Raw genomic sequence first — 19309 nt, 5'->3', positions numbered from 1 at the left:
GGGAGAGGGGACCCTGTAGCCTCTGCAGAAATGACTATAACAATGGGGGGGGGGGGGGGGGGGTGCACCTGTGGCTACTGCGCCACCAATGATACTTATACTGAGGGGGGGAGGGGCGCACTGCGCCACCAATGAATGTAAAACACATTAATTCAAGTATAGGAGGCAGCGAGTGCCGGCGGCAGTACCCGGCCTCAATAACATGGCATGCGATCTGCCGAACTGTGGCACCTGAGGGGTTAATCGGCTGCCTCCTATACTTAAATTAATGTGTTTTACATTCATTGGTGGCTCAGTGGCCACAGTCACAGCCCCTCCCCTCCTCCTCCCTGCTATCTCCCCATTGGTGGCAGCCACGTCACAGTGGAGAGGGAGGGCCTGCCGCCTCCATCACTGTGCTAGTGAAGAGAACATGGCGTGCGCGGAGAGCGGCGCGCGCTATGTTCTCTAACCGATACTAGGCTGTGCGGCCTAGTATCAGTAAATAGTATGACCCGGTATCGTATCGATCCGTGTCTAAAAGTATCGATTGGGTATTGATACTTCGATACCCGATGCAACTCTACACAGCATTATAAATCATTATAATGTCAGAGGAGCAGAGGTCAGAACGGGGAATCGCGCCTACACACGCAGCGAGTTTCTCGCATTGAACTTACTCGTCTGTGTCTGGTCTTATACCCCAGAGCAGGTCTCCGAAATGATAAAGACCTCGAACTACTGTGCCCGTGCAGTCGCTGCTCCCGAAGCAGAGATTCAGTGGCCGTGGTGCAGGGCCCAAATTGTAAGGCCGGGCTAGAAAACTGCCCCTGTCAATCAACAGGCAGGTGGGCGCTTCTTTGCCTGTGGGGGGACAGCCCCTCCCGGGGAAGAGCTCTTGATAATGAGATGAATCCGTTCAGCATTGAATCGTTCATCCCTAATTAGACTCCTATGGGGAAAAGCCGACTGATTGTTGCGGTACGCATCCTTTACAATATAACGGTATAATTGTATCTGTAGTATAACGGGGCCCCACCATTTCTTTCAGATAGCGCCAGCATGAGGCGGTCAGCAGCCCCAAGCCAACTACTCGCTGGAAATGCAGCTAAAAGGCCTCGCTTCGTGCCACCAGTTAAAGTGACTCCATCTTCATACGTGTCGGTGGGGAATGGGACGACGACATTCGAGGTAAAGGCCCCACTGCCTGCTGTTTTCTATGGAGACGTAGAAATATTCGGAATCCTCTACTGTCAACATTCCCCAGACAGTAGGCTAGGTTCAGATCTGCAGCAGAGGTTCAGACAAAAAAAAGGGCAGAATGCGGGGATCCATACAGTACACCTGATGGACCTCACTATCGCTATCCGTCAGACATTGGTGGAGTCCAGAATATGCCGGATCCAGTGATTCCATTGTTTTGTTCCTACACCGATGCATTTAAACCTAGCCTTCCCTTTCATCATTTTCTTCTCCATTCATCTCTTAGGCCTCCTGCCCACGATCGTTGCCGTTTTTTCTGGTCCACAAAACACTGATACCGGCCGTGTGCATCCTGCACGGAACGTCCTGGCTTCTATAGAAAGTCCTATCTTTGTCCATAAGGCCTCAATCACATGGCCGTTGTTTTGGTCCGCTTTCCGCATCCGTTGCTCCGTTCCGTGGTCCACAAAAAAAATAACCTGTCCTATTCTTGTCCGTTTTGCGGACAAGAACAGGCCGTTATATCAATGGCTGTTCGTGACGTTCCGCAAATTGCAAAACGCACGCGGACGCCATCCGTGTTTTGCGAATCCGCACTTTGCCGACCGCAAAACACACAACGGTTGTGTGCATGAGGCCTAATGCAGACAGGAAAAGGACATGTTTTATATTTTTGCGGGGCTGTGGAATGGACAAATAGATGCAGAGGACAGGTCATTATTATGGCAAACTGGACAACCCCTTCAACTGCCACCAGCTGCATCGGAAAGGGCACGCCCCTTTGAGCTGCATCGGAAAGGGCACGCCCCTTTGAGCTGCATCGGAAAGGGCACGCCCCTTTGAGCTGCATCGGAAAGGGCACGCCCCTTTGAGCTGCATCGGAAAGGGCACGCCCCTTTGAGCTGCATCGGAAAGGGCACGCCCCTTTGAGCTGCATCGGAAAGGGCACGCCCCTTTGAGCTGCATCGGAAAGGGCACGCCCCTTTGAGCTGCATCGGAAAGGGCACGCCCCTTTGAGCTGCATCGGAAAGGGCACGCCCCTTTGAGCTGCATCGGAAAGGGCACGCCCCTTTGAGCTGCATCGGAAAGGGCACGCCCCTTTGATCTTTACTTCTGAACGCACTAAAAATGGCCTTTATTCGCCGCTCCTGTTGGATGCTAATGAGCGGTTTCCAGACAAGGATGTCTGCAGATAATTCTGCCTAAACCCTTCTCCTTTGACCAACTATGTCAAGCGCTGGGAACATCTCATTGCCCTCCAGGAATCTCTGCGCATGCGCCATTGTGTAGCTCCACATAGCTGGTCGTTTGTATTCCGGCCTCCTCGACGCGCTCACATTCTAGTCATACGTTCACCCTTGAAGTTTGGCGAAGAGGATCTGAAGCCGGGATGAGTACACCCTGCTTTACTGCGCATGCGTCGCCTTTACCTTTAAACTTGAGAGAAAGTTCATTCTGTGAAAGGGTCCACACGGCTGCCCCATGTTCTCCACATTGCTGTATATACTGTGTACATGAAAATGCCGTGAGAGGGGTCTCTAGAAAGACCCTGGTGGAGGTGGGGTCCCCTCTACATGGATGGATTAGTTTCTGTCTTGGTCCCAATGTAATAATCCTTTTTCTTTTTTGATGGTAAAGCCCAAGAAGGAGCTCGTATCTCCAGACACAGGTGAAAGGAGCTGCGGGGGAGAAGTAGGAGCTGCACCGCCTGCTGTCACCCCCCAGAAGCCGGCAGCCGCTGCTGTCTCCAGGTTCAGACCTCCGACTGGTAAGAGCTGAGGTTAACCCTTTATGCTTATTTGATGTCCCATCGTTTTGCCTACTTGAAAGGCGGAGTTCCATTTTAAGGAGTTGTCTCATGCAGACGGCCTATGATGACATATCACAGAGGGGACCCCCGTCTTAGGACCTATCCTCTATGAGCCAGAACGGAGAGGGGCTCCTGTCCTTGTATTACGTGGCCACCATATCAGGCTGCTTTCACGTGGCCGTCTGTAGTCCGCATTTCCAGGACCAACGGCGGCTCACGTGAGCCGAACACTCTGCATCTTAGGGATTGGTCATGCTGTGAGTTCGGGTCAGGTTAGCCACAGCTGTGTGAAAGCAGCCTTAGGGCTCGTGCACACGACCGCAGTCTGCAAAACACGGATGCCGCCCGTGTGCGTATTTGCGGAACGGAATGGGTGGCCCATAATAGAAATGCCTATTCTTGTCTGCAAAACAGACCAGAATAGGACATGTCCTTTTTGCGGCCCCACTGTACGGAGCAACTCGACCCCATTGAAGTGAATGGGTCCGAGCTGGAAAAAAAAAATGCGTCTCTGATGCGGAACCAAACAACGTTCGTGTGCCTGAGCCCTTAGGGGTATTTTCACACTGACTTTTTTTGGAACAGGTTTCGAAGCATGCTTTTTAACCAAAGCCAGAAGTGGATCCATTAGGACGGAGAAGTCACAGTCCTTCCTTTATATTTCTGATTCCTTTTGGCTTTGGCTAAAAACCTGCAGGAAAATCGGCCTCAAAACCTCCCCCCAAAAAACTCAGTGTGAACTGGCCCTTATATTGCATTGATGGCCCCAGCGTCCCCCGGCAAAATCATCAGTTTGCTAAAGGGGCTTGGAGCGGAGCCCGGGACCATCAGCTGATCGGTTTTTGAAAAGGGTCACCTGATGGGACATGCTGAAGGCGGTGGGTCCGCTCACGACTTTAGCCCCCTGTCACGATTTCTGCCAGAAACCAAAGGGAAATGTCCTTTCTTCACGCGATCCCTCTCATGTGCAGCATATTGGACTCCCACTGTTTGGGGGCAGAATCCACAATACCAGATCTTACTTGGCTATAAGCCGAACAAGCCAACCGGCAGCCGTCTGTCCTGAACCTAATCTATACACACGCACACTTGGCCAAGCATGCATGTGTCCTAGAGAACAAAAAGGATCCGGCATGTTCAATCCTGATGTCTCCTGACCTCAGGGTGCAGTCATGAAGCCCCCATACACTTTAAGGGTCCATTCACACATCCGTGTGTGTTTTACGGATCCGGAAAACACGGACAGCGGCAATGTGCGTTCCGCATTTTGCGGGCACTAAGAGATTATGCCTATTCTTGTCCGCTATTGCGGACAAGAATATGACATGTTCTATTTTTTTCAGGATCAGAATAGCGGACCCGGAAGTGCGGGTCCGCAATTCCGGATCGGGGCCGCACGTCGTGCGGCCCCATAGAAATGGATGGGTCCGCAATTCCGTTCCGCAAAATGCGGAATGGATTGCGGATGTGTGAATGGAGCCTAACTGGTTGGACAGTCCCACTGAAACTGTCAGGTTTGGCTAAACGTTATTTAAAGGGGTTGTCCTGCTGTTTAGTATTACTGAGCCCCCCGCCGATCAGCTGTTTGAAGAGACTGCTCCACATTCAGCGGTCACATGGTCTACAGTGAATGGGGCTGAGCTGCGATACCAAGGACAGCCACTATAACATGTATGGCGCTGTGCTTGCTAAGCTGCAAGGAGGTCCTAGTGCTCACAGGAGAGATTGGCGGGGGTCCCGGGTGTCAGACCCCCACCCATCCTTTTGGATAGGCCATCGGTATAAAACACTTTGGAAAACCACTTAAAGGGGTTGGTCCCTCTCATACATTGGGGGCATATTCCTGGGATAAGCCCCCAATGTCTGCCAGTGTACATCTCTAGAGCGGAGCCCGTGACTTAGAGTGGACCGCAAATGCGCAGCCGCCGTCTATTCATTTCTTTGGGGCTGCCGAAGATAGGCGAGCAGCGCACTTGGCTATTTTCGGAAGTGCCATTGAAATAGACGTGAAACGCGCTGCACAAGCGCAGCCACCGCTTTTCTATGGGGCTGACCGACGTAGCCTGTTTTTGGCGCTGCCATAGAAATGAATGAATGGAGGGCGGCCACCCATGCACAGTCCGCTCTACTGTAGGGATGAGCGAACTTGTGTTTTCAGGTTTGGCGTACAAGGTTCGTGTTCGGTTTATCTAATAAGAATCCCGTTATGGATTCCGCTACCACGGATCATAAGTTGTGGTCGGTGGTAACAGAATTCTTAGATATCGCTCAACACTTGGCGGGCTCCGTCCTATAGGGGCCCCGCACCTGTCAGCCATTGGGAGCCTATCCTAGCAATATGCGCCTCCTTTATACGGGTTGTCTCACTTTATACACTGCTCGTTTCCATGGTTACAGACCACCCTGTAATCCAGCAGCGCTGGTCGTGCTTGCACACTATAAGAAAAAGCACCAACCTGTGTGCGCTCCCACCAGAGAGGCTGAGCACGACCACCACTGATGGATTTGCAGGGTGGTCTGTAACCATGGAAACGAGCAGTGTATAATGTGATGGAAAAAGGAATTCTGCCAGCAAAGGAAGCAATATGGACAATACATTAGTAAGTGCCTTGTATTATCTTTCTCTACATGATCAATGCCGCTCACTGAAGTGAGACCACCCCTTTAAGGCCTCATGCACACGATGTATTGTATTGAGGAGAGGCTAGGTGCGGTAATCCCTTCACCTCCGCTTCATACACATTGCTGCGTTTGAGCACACCAGGGGTTAAATACCCCCCTCCCCCTGTCGGCTCGGGCCGAGCTTTATACAGCAGAGTCTAAGCCTTGGGCGTGACGTACAGAGCGTCCCCGCCCCTGATTGGCAGCAGGACCAGCATTATGCAAATGAGGCGAGCCTGAGCACAGGCTGATGGGGCCCCGCTTAGGGGGTTCTCCACGGCCGGCGCTCTCAGGGCTCCGTCCGCCGCTTTATTACCTCACCCCTGCCCCCCCCCCCCACCCCCGTGTGTCAGGAGCGGCCCCCCCCCCTGTAGGTCAGGCCTGGTCTTAAAGCCTTATACTTCCTGGCGTCAGACTAAAGCCGGAGGAATTCGCAATGAGCCCTCCTCCTCCCCCCTCCCGTAGGCGTAGGCCTGAGCGAGACTTAACCTAGTTTAAGCCCGCTCGCGTTGCGGGGTCTGTGCGTGCTTGCCGCGGGCCGAGGCCTAACACCATGAAGGCGCGCTCGTGTAACTTCACGGTGTTCGAGAAGCTGGACCTGCTGGAGCTGGTGCGGCCGTACATCAGCGTGCTGGAGGAGCACACCAACAAGCACTCCGTCATCATCGAGAAGAACAACTGCTGGGAGCTCATCGCCGAGAAGTACAACGCCATGGGCCCCGGCCGGCCGCCCCGCACCCCGCAGGGCCTGCGCACCCTCTACAAGCGGCTGAAGGAGCACGGCAAGCAGGAGCTGCTGCAGGCCAAGGCCGCCCCCGGGGACCCCACCCTCACCGAGGCCACCAAGAAGCTGCTCGACATCATCCCGCAGTTCGGCAACGTCGTCAACGGCTCCTCGGCCAAGTAAGTGCGGGGGGAGGGGGGGTTAGTCCTGAGATTAACCAGGGCTAGAAAGAGGAGTCACGTGATCACAGTCCAGCTCCCACCAGCGGGGGCGACAGCATGGCCGGTGTGCAACTACAACTCCCAGTGTGTACGCTTACTGGGCTGGAGCGCCGGAGGTTGCTGATTCCTGTCCTGTGTAGAGAAAAGTCTAATGATGGTCCTCCCACCACTGGAGGCGACAACGAGCCATAGATGGCGCCAGCGCCTAACGGGTCGGCATGGACCGACAAGCTACGACTCCCAACTGGGCTGTTCTTGTGACGCCCGTAGAAGTGAATGGAGCATTCTGGGAGTTGTAGTTTCGGAACAGCTGGAGGTTGCGGATTCCCTGTCCTAGGTAGAGAATAGGCAAATGGTCGCATGGTCCTCCCACCAGTGGGGGCGATAACGCGCTGACACGGCGCCTAAGCGGGTCGTGGTAGGCCAACAAGAGTCCGAGAACCCATTAAGCGTGATATAGACTCCAGCTGTTGTGAAACTACAACTCCCAGCATGCTTCATTTACTTGTATGGGAGAACAGAGCAAGTGTGCATACTGGGATCGGTAGCCGGGCAACAAGTGAAGGTTGCTGGGAGTTGTAGTTTTGCAACAAGTGGCGGTTGCTGACCCTTGCAGCTTTTTTTTTTTTTTTTTTAAGGAACAGCGCCACATCTCTCCGTGGGCTGTATCTGGTATTGCAGCTCAGCTCTGTTAAACTGCAGCGCTGGATACGATCAGATGACATTAATAAAGCCTGAGCTCCACCCCCCCCCCCCCGGTGGTGGTTGCTGGCACTGTTGCAGCAGACGGCTTAGAGTCAGGGCGACTCCCTGCAGCTTTAATTAAAGAGACAGAAGCTTTTCTAGGGCCCTGATGGTCTTATCTGCCTCTGTTCTAATCTGGTTAGTCAGCGACCTGGAAAATCTGCATGACGGCGGCGCAGTAGCAGACATTACATCTTTGACTGGTTACCCCTTGGCTAATCGCAGGGACTCCGGGACGGGCGGTCTAACGCTGCAGTGTGCGGGCAGAGCAGGGTGACGGCGGCGGCTGGGGTCTTCTATACAAAGCAGAAACCCTTCTCATGCAAAGGACGGAGCAGAAGGGGTTAATGGGGGGAGCCGAGGGACTGAAAGGTCGCACTCGGAGGGGAGACGGCGGATCCCCCACGCCAGTCCAAACCTGAAATTCCAGTCCTAGGATATAAAGCTGGAGGAGCCTGCCAATCCCAGCGCTGGGCGGCGGCTGCTGTTCTCAGCCACTGTGAGGAGGATGGGGGTAGTACTAGGGAGGTCCTCGAGCGTCCCTGCTCCGGGATCCTACGCCTGCAGATATCACTGCGGCTTATATTGTCACATAGTGCGGTAGTTTAACCCTCTCCCTGTCGGGTCCATAAACCATTTAGTTTTAAAGTAAAATAAAAAGTCATATACTTCTCCCCCCCCCCATACACTGCGCTGTACACCTATGGGCACCTTCATACAACTTTGCTACGAAGGGGAACCTTTTTAAAATTAAGAAATGGCAGAAGTCTGCAGAGCCGTGGACAGGTGCAGAGATGCATAGCCCATAGTGGACCCTCAGCAACACCGTGGAGCTGTGTCCGCGTAGTCAGACCGGAATAGACGTGTAGGTAGGTGTATACACGCACCGCGTCCTGAGAGGTAGCACTCCGCAATGTCACCGTAAAAATGGAGCGGGGCCAGACGAGACCTCTAGGGCCACACTGACCCTGTGGGGGGCGTTATATCAAGCCCTGCACCCCAGGATTCTGCACACTTCAAAAAGTGGCAAGTGGAGGTTCTTGTTTTTTTTTTGCAACTTTTTGATTCCCTGTGCCTTCCAGCGCCCCCTACAGATTTGGAGTGAAAATTTGGACAGTTTCAGAGTACATCGCATTTATGAAGTGACTTTTTTTTAAAAGTCGCAATTCCACAGCAGGCATCCCCCAGATGCACCTTTTACTGAAATAGACGCAAGCGCTGAATGTATTACTGTGCGCCAGTCTAAAAACCATTCTCAAATCCACCAGCCTAGTGTAGTGATGGACAAGCTGATTACACCGGCCTGTCACTTAGGGGTTAATGTGAAACAGTGCAATAGATTCAACCGCCCCCCGCCATCCAGACTCCAATTCGCGGTTGTCTATGTATTACTGCGCACACGGACAGTCAGCAGCTGGAGGGCATTACTTCACCTTAAAGGGGTTTCAATAGGATATGCCACAGATGGACCTATAGGTGTGGGTAGCACCTCCACTCACTGCAATGGGACTTAGGAAAATAGCCGAGCGCTGGAGGGGCCCAGTTCTTGAGTGCGCCCACCCACCCCCGCACACTTTAAATATATGGTTACTTTCACACTTGCGCTTTCCCTTTCTGCTAATAAGATCCGTCTTAGGATCTCAATGGCGGGGGAAAACGCTTCCGTTTTGTCCCCATTTATTGTCAATGGGGACAAAACTGAACGAGACGGAGTGCACCAGAATGAGTTCTGTTTGGTTGCGTCCCCATCGCGGACAGAATAAGGCTACTTTCACACTGGCGTTTTGGCTTTCCGTTTGTGAGATCCGTTCAGGGCTCTCACAAGCGGTCCAAAACTGATCCGTTTTGCGCTAATGCATTCTGAATGGATAAGGATCCGCTCAGAATGCATCAGTTTGCCTCCGTTCCGTCTCCATTCCGCTTTGGAGTGCGCTGTCCGCATCCGCGTTTCCGTGCCGCGGTCCCAAACCTCCGGGTCACGGCTCCGCAAACAATAGAACATGTCCTAAGAATAGGCAGTTCTATGGGGGCTGCCGGCCGGATGTATTGCGGATCCGCAATACACTACGGAGGTGTGAATGGACCCTTAATGTGATTATAGTAGCGCCAAGTCAGCCAGTTGCCCATAATATTGCAACCCTTTCTTGGTGTTGGGCTTTGTTGCCTGTACAGGGGCGGTTTATTTGCCCCTGGGGCAGTTGCCTGTGTCGGGGCTGCTGTCTTACTGAGAGATGCCCAGGCAAACTCAATTCTCTTTTCTTTTCAGTGAAACGAAGACTACGAAGCCGGAGTCCATAAACAACCTCCTGCCGCCGCCATTACCGGAGCACATCTCGGCCGTCACCGTGGAGCTGGAGCAAGACGATGACGACGTGAAGCCCCCTCCATCTTTGCTGGTGCCTCCGCCGATAGAGGTGGCGTCGGAAGATGCTGAGGATCTGGAGTTTGAGCACACCTTGGAGAGGTCGGTGTCTCCGTCCCTCTCCTCGGTGGATATGAATTTGTCCATGTCTCCGCCGCTTCCTAGGATAGAAGAATGCTTCAGCCAGAGCTGCTCGCACCTAAGGACGACCTGCGCTTGCAGTCCTGAGACGTTGCAGCTGGTGAAGAAAGAGCATCAGCTCATCCTTCACAACCAGAAGCAATACGGACTTTACATCAAGGAGAAGCGGGAATGCTTGAAGAGAAGGCAGCATCTAGAAGAGGAATTGCTGAAAGCCAAAATCAAAGTGGAGAAGTTTAAGGCATTAAGATTACGGCGGGACCTGCCGGAGTACAGTAACTTGTAGGCGCTGCCACACGTGCGTCTGGATATTGCAGTGATACACCGGACTGTGATCTGCCTTCTGATATTGAGCTGCAGGTCTCAGCAGGGTTAAAGTGGTTTTTCCAAGACTTTTATACTGATGACCTATTCTCTGGATAGATCAGCAGTATCTGATTATGGGGGTCCGACATCTGGGACCCCTGACAGCTGATTAAGAAGGCACTGGCACTTGCAATACTGCCATGACCTTCTCAAAGCTTAGCCTAGGCCATGTGACATCATGTCATCGGTTACTTGGCCTAGTCACAGCTCCTCCCCATTGAAGTGGATGGGGCTGAGCTGCAATACCAAGTACAGCTGCTATCAAATGGATGGCCCTGTGCTTGGTGTGCCGAGAGAAGCACCGCTGCCTTCTCAAACAGCTGATCTGCGGGAGTCCTGGGTGTCGGACCTCCACCGATCGGACACTGATGAGGATAGGTCACTCAAGATCCAAAGTCGATTCGTTCAAAACCTCCGGTGAGTATGGGCTCCGGTGAGGGGAAATTCGTTATCGCCGATGTCTGCGCGAGACTTCGCTGAATAACTTTGGCCATCGATTTTAAAACTTGAAAACCATTTTAAAACTTGGATCCGAAGACGGCTTGCTACCAAAGCAGTCTTCGGATCCAAGTTTTAAAATGGTTTTCAAGTTAAAAAATTGAAGTTTGAATTTCCCTCCCCGGAGCTCATACATTTAAATGCTGTACGGAGACAAATATCCGCACAGTGTTCAAACGAATCAACTTCGGATCTTGTAGATGAAGCTCGATTCGCTAAAGACAAGACATCAGCTAGTGGGCTGACTAAAGTGAACACGTGAGTGTCGACCCAATAAAATTCGGGGGAAAAAATAAATCCATTTAATATCTGCTGATTGTTTAAAGTTACAGGTCCAAACCCCGACTTCTGTAGATCCGTGGTCTGCATTTTGCCATCAGGTATCTGACATGTCCCATCTCTTTGTGAAATGGACATGCGGAAAGTACACGGATCATTCATGTGCTTTCCACATCTATATGCCCGTTCCGCACAAAGATGGGAATATGTTAGCAAAATACGGACCCATTGAAGTCTGTGGGTCCACAAAAAATTTTTAAAATTACGGACGGCACACAAACCGCATCTGTATTTTGCGGACCACTAAACTGATACGGTTGTGTGTATGAGGCCTTGTGCTGTGCTATTGGGGGTATTGACCTAATATTATTCCACCTTCAGGAGCAGTTTGCGTTAGAAATCTATGTGTTATCCTATGTTTTATCTATTCACATACAGACCTGCTTTCAAAATCCTGCTGGTTGCCCTGGGAAACAGTCAGCGGTTTATCTGGGCTCCACTCAGGCAGGTTCTGCCAGCAATGTCATGTGTATGTGGACAGTCTCAATGTTCAGCAGATAGGAACATCTGACCTTGCATGGGAGACGAGCGGTTTGCTCTGTTCACACCGCCATATGGAAGTAATATGTGGCATATGCATTGGGAAGGTTTCCGGCACCTACTGCTTGCTGAATGTAGCCATAGGGCATCGTTTGCCCAGTGTAGGACGGAAGTGGTGTCTTCTTCATATGGCGATATAATGGTGTAAATCAGGAAATCTAGGCATCTATCCCCATTGTGATGTGAGCAGAGCCTAGCTGCCCCTTGTTCTCCCACAATGCATTGCTCTGTTAACAGGGAGCCAGCAGAATTTGGGAGCAGAAGAAAACTTTTAGGCTGCGTTCACACGGGCGAGATTTCCGCGCGGGTGCAATGCGGTAGGTGAACGCATTGCACCCGCACTGAATCTGGACCCATTCATTTCTATGGTGCTGTTCAGATGAGCGATGATTTTCACGCATCACTTGTGCGTTGCGTGAAAATCGCAGCATGCTCTATATTCTGTGTTTTTCACGCAACGCAGGCCCCATAGAAGTGAATGGGGTTGCGTGAAAATCGCAAGCATCCGCAAGCAAGTGCGGATGCGGTGCGATTTTCACGCATGGTTGCTAGGTGACAGTCTATAAACTGTATTACTTTCCCTTATAACATGGTTATTAGGGAAAATAATAGCATTCTGAATACAGAATGCATAGTACAATAGGGCTGGAGGGGTTTAAAAAAATAAACTCATTAACTCACCTTCTCCTCTTGATCTCGAAGTTCCCGGTCTCTTCTTTACTTGAGTTGTGGGCTAAAGGACCTTTGAGTTGAGTTTACTGATGAGGTGTGGGCTAAAGGACCTTTGGTGACGTCAGATCTCATGCTCCAATCACATGGTACATCACCACGGTGATGGACCATGTGATTGGAGCATGAGATCTGACGTCACCAAAGGTCCTTTAGCCCACAACTCAAGTAAAGAAGAGCCCGGGAACTTCGAGATCAAGAGGAGAAGGTGAGTTAATGAGTTTATTTTTTTAAACCCCTCCAGCCCTATTGTACTATGCATTCTGTATTCAGAATGCTATTATTTTCCCTTATAACCATGTTATAAGGGAAAGTAATACAATCTACACTACAACTAACCCAAACCTGAACTTCTGTGAAGAAGTTCGGGTCTGGGTACCAGTGTCGGTTTTTTATCACGCGCGTGCAAAAAACATTGCACCCGCGCGATAAAAACTGAACATCGGAACGCAATTGCAGTCAAAACCTAATCCGGACACTCTCGTGTGAACCCAGCCTTAAAGACTGAACACCTTTGGGGCAACTTTTTTTATGATTGCATTTTGCTAATTTTGGGCTAAAGGGCTAAAAACATTTTTTTGTTCTACAGGGTTAAGTTTCAGACGTCATGTTGCTGCTTTGAGGCTTAGACGTGTAGTCCTTATCTCTGAATTCCTGACAGCTCATGAAAACGCAGCACTTTCACACTGGCGTTTTGGCTTTCCGTTTGCGAGATGTGTTTCAGGGCTCTCCCAAGCGATCCAAAACGGATCAGTTTTGCCCTAATGCATTCTGAATGGAAAAGCATCCGCTCAGAATGCATCAGTTTGCCTCCGTTCTTTTGCAATTCCGCTCTGGAGACGGACACCAAAACACTGCCTGCAGAGTTTTGCTATCGCCTGACGAAACTGAGCCAAACGGATCCGTCCTGACACACAATGTAAGTCAATAGGGATGGATCCGTTCATGACGGATGCATGCGGTTGTATTATTGTAACAGATCCGTTTTTGCAGATCCACGACGGGTCCGCCCAAAACGTGAGTGTGAAAATAGCCTAACGATGTGGAGCTGTCAAGAGTTCAGAGATGATGGCTAGACATCTAAGCTCAGTGTGAAACGGAAAGCATCCAGGCCGAAACCTAAACCTGTAGGAAAAAACTGCTGAAAATTTTTAATAAAGACAAATTTTAAAAGTGATATTTTTTTTAAAGCCAAAATGAGTAAAATTCAATCATAAAAAAACCCCATTGAAGGTGTTCATAGCCTTTAACTCGAAATAAAGTTACTGAAATGTTATTGGTTATGACTGTGAAGTGTCAGGAATCCAACCTTCTACAATTCATGGTTAACATTAAAGGGGTTATCGGAGACTTAAGATATGCCCCCCCATATGCCCAGGCCCCTCACACTGATTCTACTTACCTAGCTCCCCCTGTTGCTCCTTGTCCCCGCACGGCCGCCGCTGCTTCTCCCCGTGCGCGGATGAAACAATCTGGCTGCTAGGGAGGCTCGCCCCCATCACCCTGTTTTCATCCGCGCACAGGGAGAAGCGGCGGTGCAGGGAGCCATGTAAGTAGAATCAGTATGAGGGGCTCGGGCATATGGGGAGTATTTTTTTAGTCTCTGATAACCCCTTTAAAGGGGTGCTCTGAGTATTTAAAGAAAAGTAGATTACTCCCTCATTCCTTAAAATACATTCGTGGATGAGCCATGCAGTCCTATGCAAACAGCTGTGTGTTGTAAGCCTGGTCACTAAGATCTGCTCTTGGCACACTTAGGCCTCTTTCACACGGGCGTCGCGTGTGAGGGCCGGATAGGATGCGGGTGAGTCGTGGGAAAATCGAGCGAGTAGGAACGCAATTGCAGTCAGTTTTGACTGCGATTGCTTTTGTGATAAAAAACTGACTGGTTAGGTACCCAGACCTGAAGCCGGACTTCTTCACTGAAGTTCGGGTTTGGGTTCGGTGTTGTGTAGATTTTATTATTTTCCCTTATAACATGGTTATAATGGAAAATAATAGCATTCTTAATACAGAAAGCTTAGTAAAATGTCCATTGTGGGGTTAAAAAAAACTCGCTTCATCCACTTGCTCGCGCATCCGGCATAGTCGTCTTTCTTCTTCTTGGAGGACCTGGCTGGAAAAGGACCTTCGGTGACGTAATCACACTCAACACGTGATGAGCGCGATTATGTCACCAAAGGTCCTTTTGCAGGTCCTAAAAGAGTGGTCCGGCTGCGCGATCAATTGAAACGGGTAAGTACGTTTTATTTATTTTTATATATTTTTTTTAAAACCTCAATCCACAGTTTACTTAGCATCCTGTATTAAGAATACTAATATTTTCCCTTTATAACCATGTTAGACTTTAATGGGGTCCGGGGTTGCTCATCCCTATCATCTCCTAGCAACCATGCGTGAAAATCGCACCGCATCCGCATTTGCTTGCGGAATCGATACGATTTTCACGCATTCCCCACTCATTTCTATTGGGCCTGCGTTGCGTGAAACATACAGAATATAGAACATGCTGCGATTTTCACGCAACGCACAAGTGATGCGTGAAAATCACCGCTCATCTGCACAGCCCTATTGAAGTGAATGGGTCCGGATTCAGTGCGGGTGCAATGCGTTCACCTCTCACATTGTACCCGTGCGGAAAACTCGCCCGTGTGAAAGGGGCCTTAGAGAACCCCTTTAAATCCTCGTTGAGCGATCTTTGCAGTATTTATTGGAAATGATACAAGTACAGAAAACATTACAATAAATCACATCTTCACATCCTTTTTTTTTTTTTTTTCTATTTATGAAGAAATCATCAAATTCTTGTATTGTTTCCACTTTATAGATTTTTGTAATTTTGACGTTTTTATTTTATTTTTTATAAGAAATGTGATTTTTATTCTGTTCTTGACAATGTGAAAATTCCAGTTTATAAGTCTTTTTTTTTTCTTTTTTTTTCTTCTGAAGAATAAAAATTCTTGCAGTTTATGACAAATATTTTAGTTTTTCTTTTATTCTTCCACAATGTCTATCTCGGCTCCATTTTGTAAGGCCACCTTCACACAGCCAGACCTCGGTCACATTTCCGAGTCCGTTTGATGTGCATGGAAATAGTTTTATCAGTGTCCATGAAGGATCCGTGTTTGGTCCGTGTGTCATCTGTGTTCCACAGACACTGTCAGGCTTAAAATTCATTTCCAGAGGATGTCGTGTCATCCATGTTGTGGTAAGGGTTTTTCACAGACCCACAGACTTCAATGGGCGTTTAGTTCACATCAACAAACGCATTCAAATCAATGAGTACGTGTGCTGTCTGCGGGAAATGAGGATGGCACCCGTCCATCAAAAACGGAAATGTGAGCGATGCCTCAGAGTTTGATCAGTGATTATTAGGGCTAATGCACACGACAGCATGTTTGGTCCGCATCCAATCCATACTTCTTGCAGATCGGATGCAGACCCATTAATTTTAATTGGGCTGCAAAAAAATAAATAAAATAGAACATGTTTTTTTTTTGTGGCCCGTATGCAGAACCATTCACTTCAATGGGGCCGGAAAAAACGGTAATGACTCAATGTGCATTCTGTGTCCTCGTGGCTGTTCTTCCCCCCCCCCCCAAAGAAAATCTTCTATTATTGTCTGGACAAGGATAGGACTGCAATATTACGGGCCAGCCTTTCCCCTCCGGCCGGTGTCAGTCTGACATCCAACGGTCGTGTGCATCAGCCCTAAAAGTGGGTTTAGATGGGCCGAGGAGCAGCAGATTGTCATGAAGGAAGCGTTAAGTGGAGGCGAAGCGCTGTATTCACATGCAGCGATCATCTCCACAGTAGGAGGACGGGATCACTATTGCCATCCCTCGTCTCCATACAGAATCATTGTTTCTGGGCAGTAGATCTCTGTTTAGATCGCACGATCTGCTGCCCAGAAACGATGATTGATGTGTCTGCTCGTTCATCGGGTGATCGGCTACACCTCTAGACTGGCAGACTGTCGGGAGCGAGCTTTGCAGGAATGTTCGTTCCCGATAATCTGCCCGATTATTGGTAAATCCACCTAATGGAGCCCTAACAGCGGCCTCGTTCTAGTGCACGGGCCTTCACTGTATGCTTCCTATTAGGGATCGACCGATATTGATTTTTTAGGACCGATACCGATAATTTGTGAACTTTCAGGCCGATAGCCGATTATTTATACCGATATTCTGGGAATTTTCATTTTTGAGAAAAAAAAAAAAATTCCTACACAAATCTGCTGAAAATTAATATGTTTATTGTTAATGTGTATTTTTTTTGTTTATTGTTAATGTGTATTTTTTTTTTATAAATCTTTTTCATTTATACTTAATATTTTTGTGTTTTTTTTTTACTAACTTTTAACCCCCTTAGGGACTAGAACCTTTGTCCTATTCACCCTGATAGATCTCTATCAGGGTGAATAGGATCTCACACTGTCCCTGCTGCTCTGTGCTTTGTGCACACAGCAGCATGGAGCTTATCATGGCAGCCAGGGCTTCAATAGTGTCCTGGCTGCCATGGTAACCGATCGGAGCCCCAGGCTTACACTGCTGGGGCTCCGATCGGAGGAGCAGGGGAGAGGGGATCCTGTGGCCACTGCCACCAATGATTAATACTGGGTGGGGGGGGGGGGGGCGCACCACCGCGCCACCAATGTTTTTACTATTGGCCGTGATTGGGATGGGGGTGGGGGGCGCACTGCGCCACCAATGATTAATACTGGGGGGCTTGGGGGGGCGCACTGCGCCACCAATGAAGATAAGTCTATCGATCATTCATATACAGGAGGCGGGAGCTGGCTGCAGAATCACATAGCCGCCTCCTGACCTCTATCAGCGGTAGCTGCGATCCGCGGCACCTGAGGAGTTAACTACCGCGGACCGCAGCTATCGCTCATAGAGGTCAGGAGCCGGCTATGTGATTCTGCAGCCAGCTCCCGCCTCCTGTATATATGAATGAATGAAAGGCTTATCTTCATTGGTGGCGCAGCGGCCACAGCCCCTCCCCTCCTCTTATGTTCTATCCCCTCATTGGCGGCAGCAGCAGCACAGGGGGAGGAGACACTGCTTCCTTCTCCCCTGTGCTGCGGAGGGAACACAGAGAGCGCTGTCAGCAGCGCGTTCTGTGTTCCCCATACGTTATCGGTATATCGGCAAAATAGATGCCGATACCGATAACGTTCAAAATCCTCAATATCGGCCGATAATATCGGCCAAACCGATAATCGGTCGATCCCTACTTCCTATATTATATTGAATTCTGTACAATTCAGGCAGATTTTCTTTTTTAAATGTTCAGTTACGTTAAGTAATCGCTAAATATTTTGTGCTGTTTGCTCCTTATTTCGGCCGTTGCCCCTAGAGCACTGCTACTGACTTGCAGATTTGTAATAGGAAAAGGGTGCGACTAATAATGATAAATCGTTCATTTTCTGTAAATTGGACTGAAAAATGTTTGTCGTTCAATCTCTGCACGCCATTGCATGTCAGTTTTTCACATTTGAATCTCCTCTCTTGGGCAGACCTGCGAAAATAAGCCTGGCTTGCTCCCCCGCTCGCTCTCTCTCCTCGGCCTCGATTGCTCCCAGGATGTCCTCTTCCGTTTTGCCGCCTCTGCAGCCAGTCGCTGGCGGCAGCGGTGACCTGCTCCCCTTTGTGTATTTGGCATGATGCAAGGGGGGTGTAGGTGACCACTGCAGCCAGCATTTGGCTGCAGTGGCGGCAAAATGGCGACGCGTAGCTTCTCCGTTAAGGTGGTTCACAGGGCAGAATTTTTAAAGAGGTTTTCAGCCCTTTATCCTCACCAAAATCTGTGTTAAAGATCACTTAATGTGAGGCGCCAGTTGATTTTTAATGGAAATTTACGCTGTAGTTCATTCAGTGAAAATCTGCATCACACAATTCTTGTAGTTTCCACGTGAAAACGGCGAGTGATGGCCACGCTCAGATTAACGGATCTGCGACATGTACAATGAAAAACAACGGTAGAAATCTTGGGGTCAGGTCTGAGCCGTCCTTTGAAGTGAATGGGGAGGCAGAATTGTAATTGGACAGTAATGTCGACAGCGAGCAGGTAAACGGAGAAGAGAATACCGCGCTCAGGTGAGCACTGCGGTCTCTTCAAAAAGCTGCTTGGCGGGGGTGGGAGCCTGTCCCCCACCGATCTGATATTGATGACTTATCCTGAGGATACGTCATCAATATAGCAAAGAGCAGACAACCCCTTTAATACAAGGCACTAATGTATTGGGATCGTCCATATTGCCTCCTTTGCTGGCTGGATTCATTTTTCCTTCACATTATACACTGTTTCCAGAGGATACAACCACCGCTGCAGCGTAGACACGAGGTGACCCAGATGGGTCTATGTGCACTCGCACAGCACTTTTTCCTATAGTGTGCAAGCATGGCCACCGCTGTTGGATTGCAGGGTGGTCGTAACCATGGAAACGAGCAGTGTATAATGTGATGGACAATGAATCCAGCCAGCAAAGGAGGCAATATGGACAATCACGATACATTAGTAAGTGCCTGGTGTTAACTTAGTTTACATGCTAGATGCCATTTGCTGAAGTGAGACGACCCCTTTAGCGCTCTGTCAGACCATCCCTGGGGCCCGATAACCAGGATCGGCGATTAGCCCGCCCATATTTAGATTGGTGGGGCTCTGTATTGCAGCTTTGTTCCAAATGCGGAGACAGACCCCCACCCCCCCATGTCCTCCCCTGACCCAGTGATAAGGATAGCAACCTTCGGCACTCCAGCTGCTGTGAAACTACAACTCCCAACAGGCACACTTATTCAGTTGTATTTGTAACTCTGAGATGTGAAAGGAGGATTCTGGGAGTTGTAGTTTCAGAACAGCTGGAGTGCCGGAAGTTGCTGATCCCTGGTATAGGGGATTGGAGAGATCTTCCATCATCTTCTCCCTGGACATCGTCGTTGTCAGCAGGATCTTCTGGGAAGAATCCTGCAGGATCTTGTAATGGAAGC

General features: G+C 49.6%; 1 protein-coding gene across 8 annotated transcripts in view; it reads left to right on the top strand.

The window, feature by feature from the left end:
• The window catches only part of RAD54B (RAD54 homolog B), a 75805-nt gene that overhangs the window by 15363 nt on the left and 41133 nt on the right, over positions 1-19309 (top strand). For 4 of the 8 annotated variants that reach the window (XM_040432020.1, XM_040432021.1, XM_040432019.1 and 1 more), the window contains exons 2-3: positions 1031-1170; positions 2821-2950. In XM_040432020.1, the coding sequence (XP_040287954.1) occupies positions 1042-1170; positions 2821-2950 (259 nt within the window). In that variant the 5' untranslated portion in view covers positions 1031-1041. Of the gene's footprint in view, positions 1-1030; positions 1171-2820; positions 2951-5831; positions 6557-9608; positions 10745-19309 lie in introns of those variants that run through there. The other 4 variants (XM_040432026.1, XM_040432023.1, XM_040432022.1 and 1 more) reach the window with 4 other exon arrangements.

This window comes from Bufo bufo, chromosome 5 (assembly GCF_905171765.1).
Source record: "Bufo bufo chromosome 5, aBufBuf1.1, whole genome shotgun sequence".
In the NCBI taxonomy this organism is placed as follows: Eukaryota; Metazoa; Chordata; class Amphibia; order Anura; family Bufonidae; genus Bufo; species Bufo bufo.
Note: the sequence above shows the minus strand (reverse complement) of the source record. Positions and strands in the feature narration are given on the sequence as shown.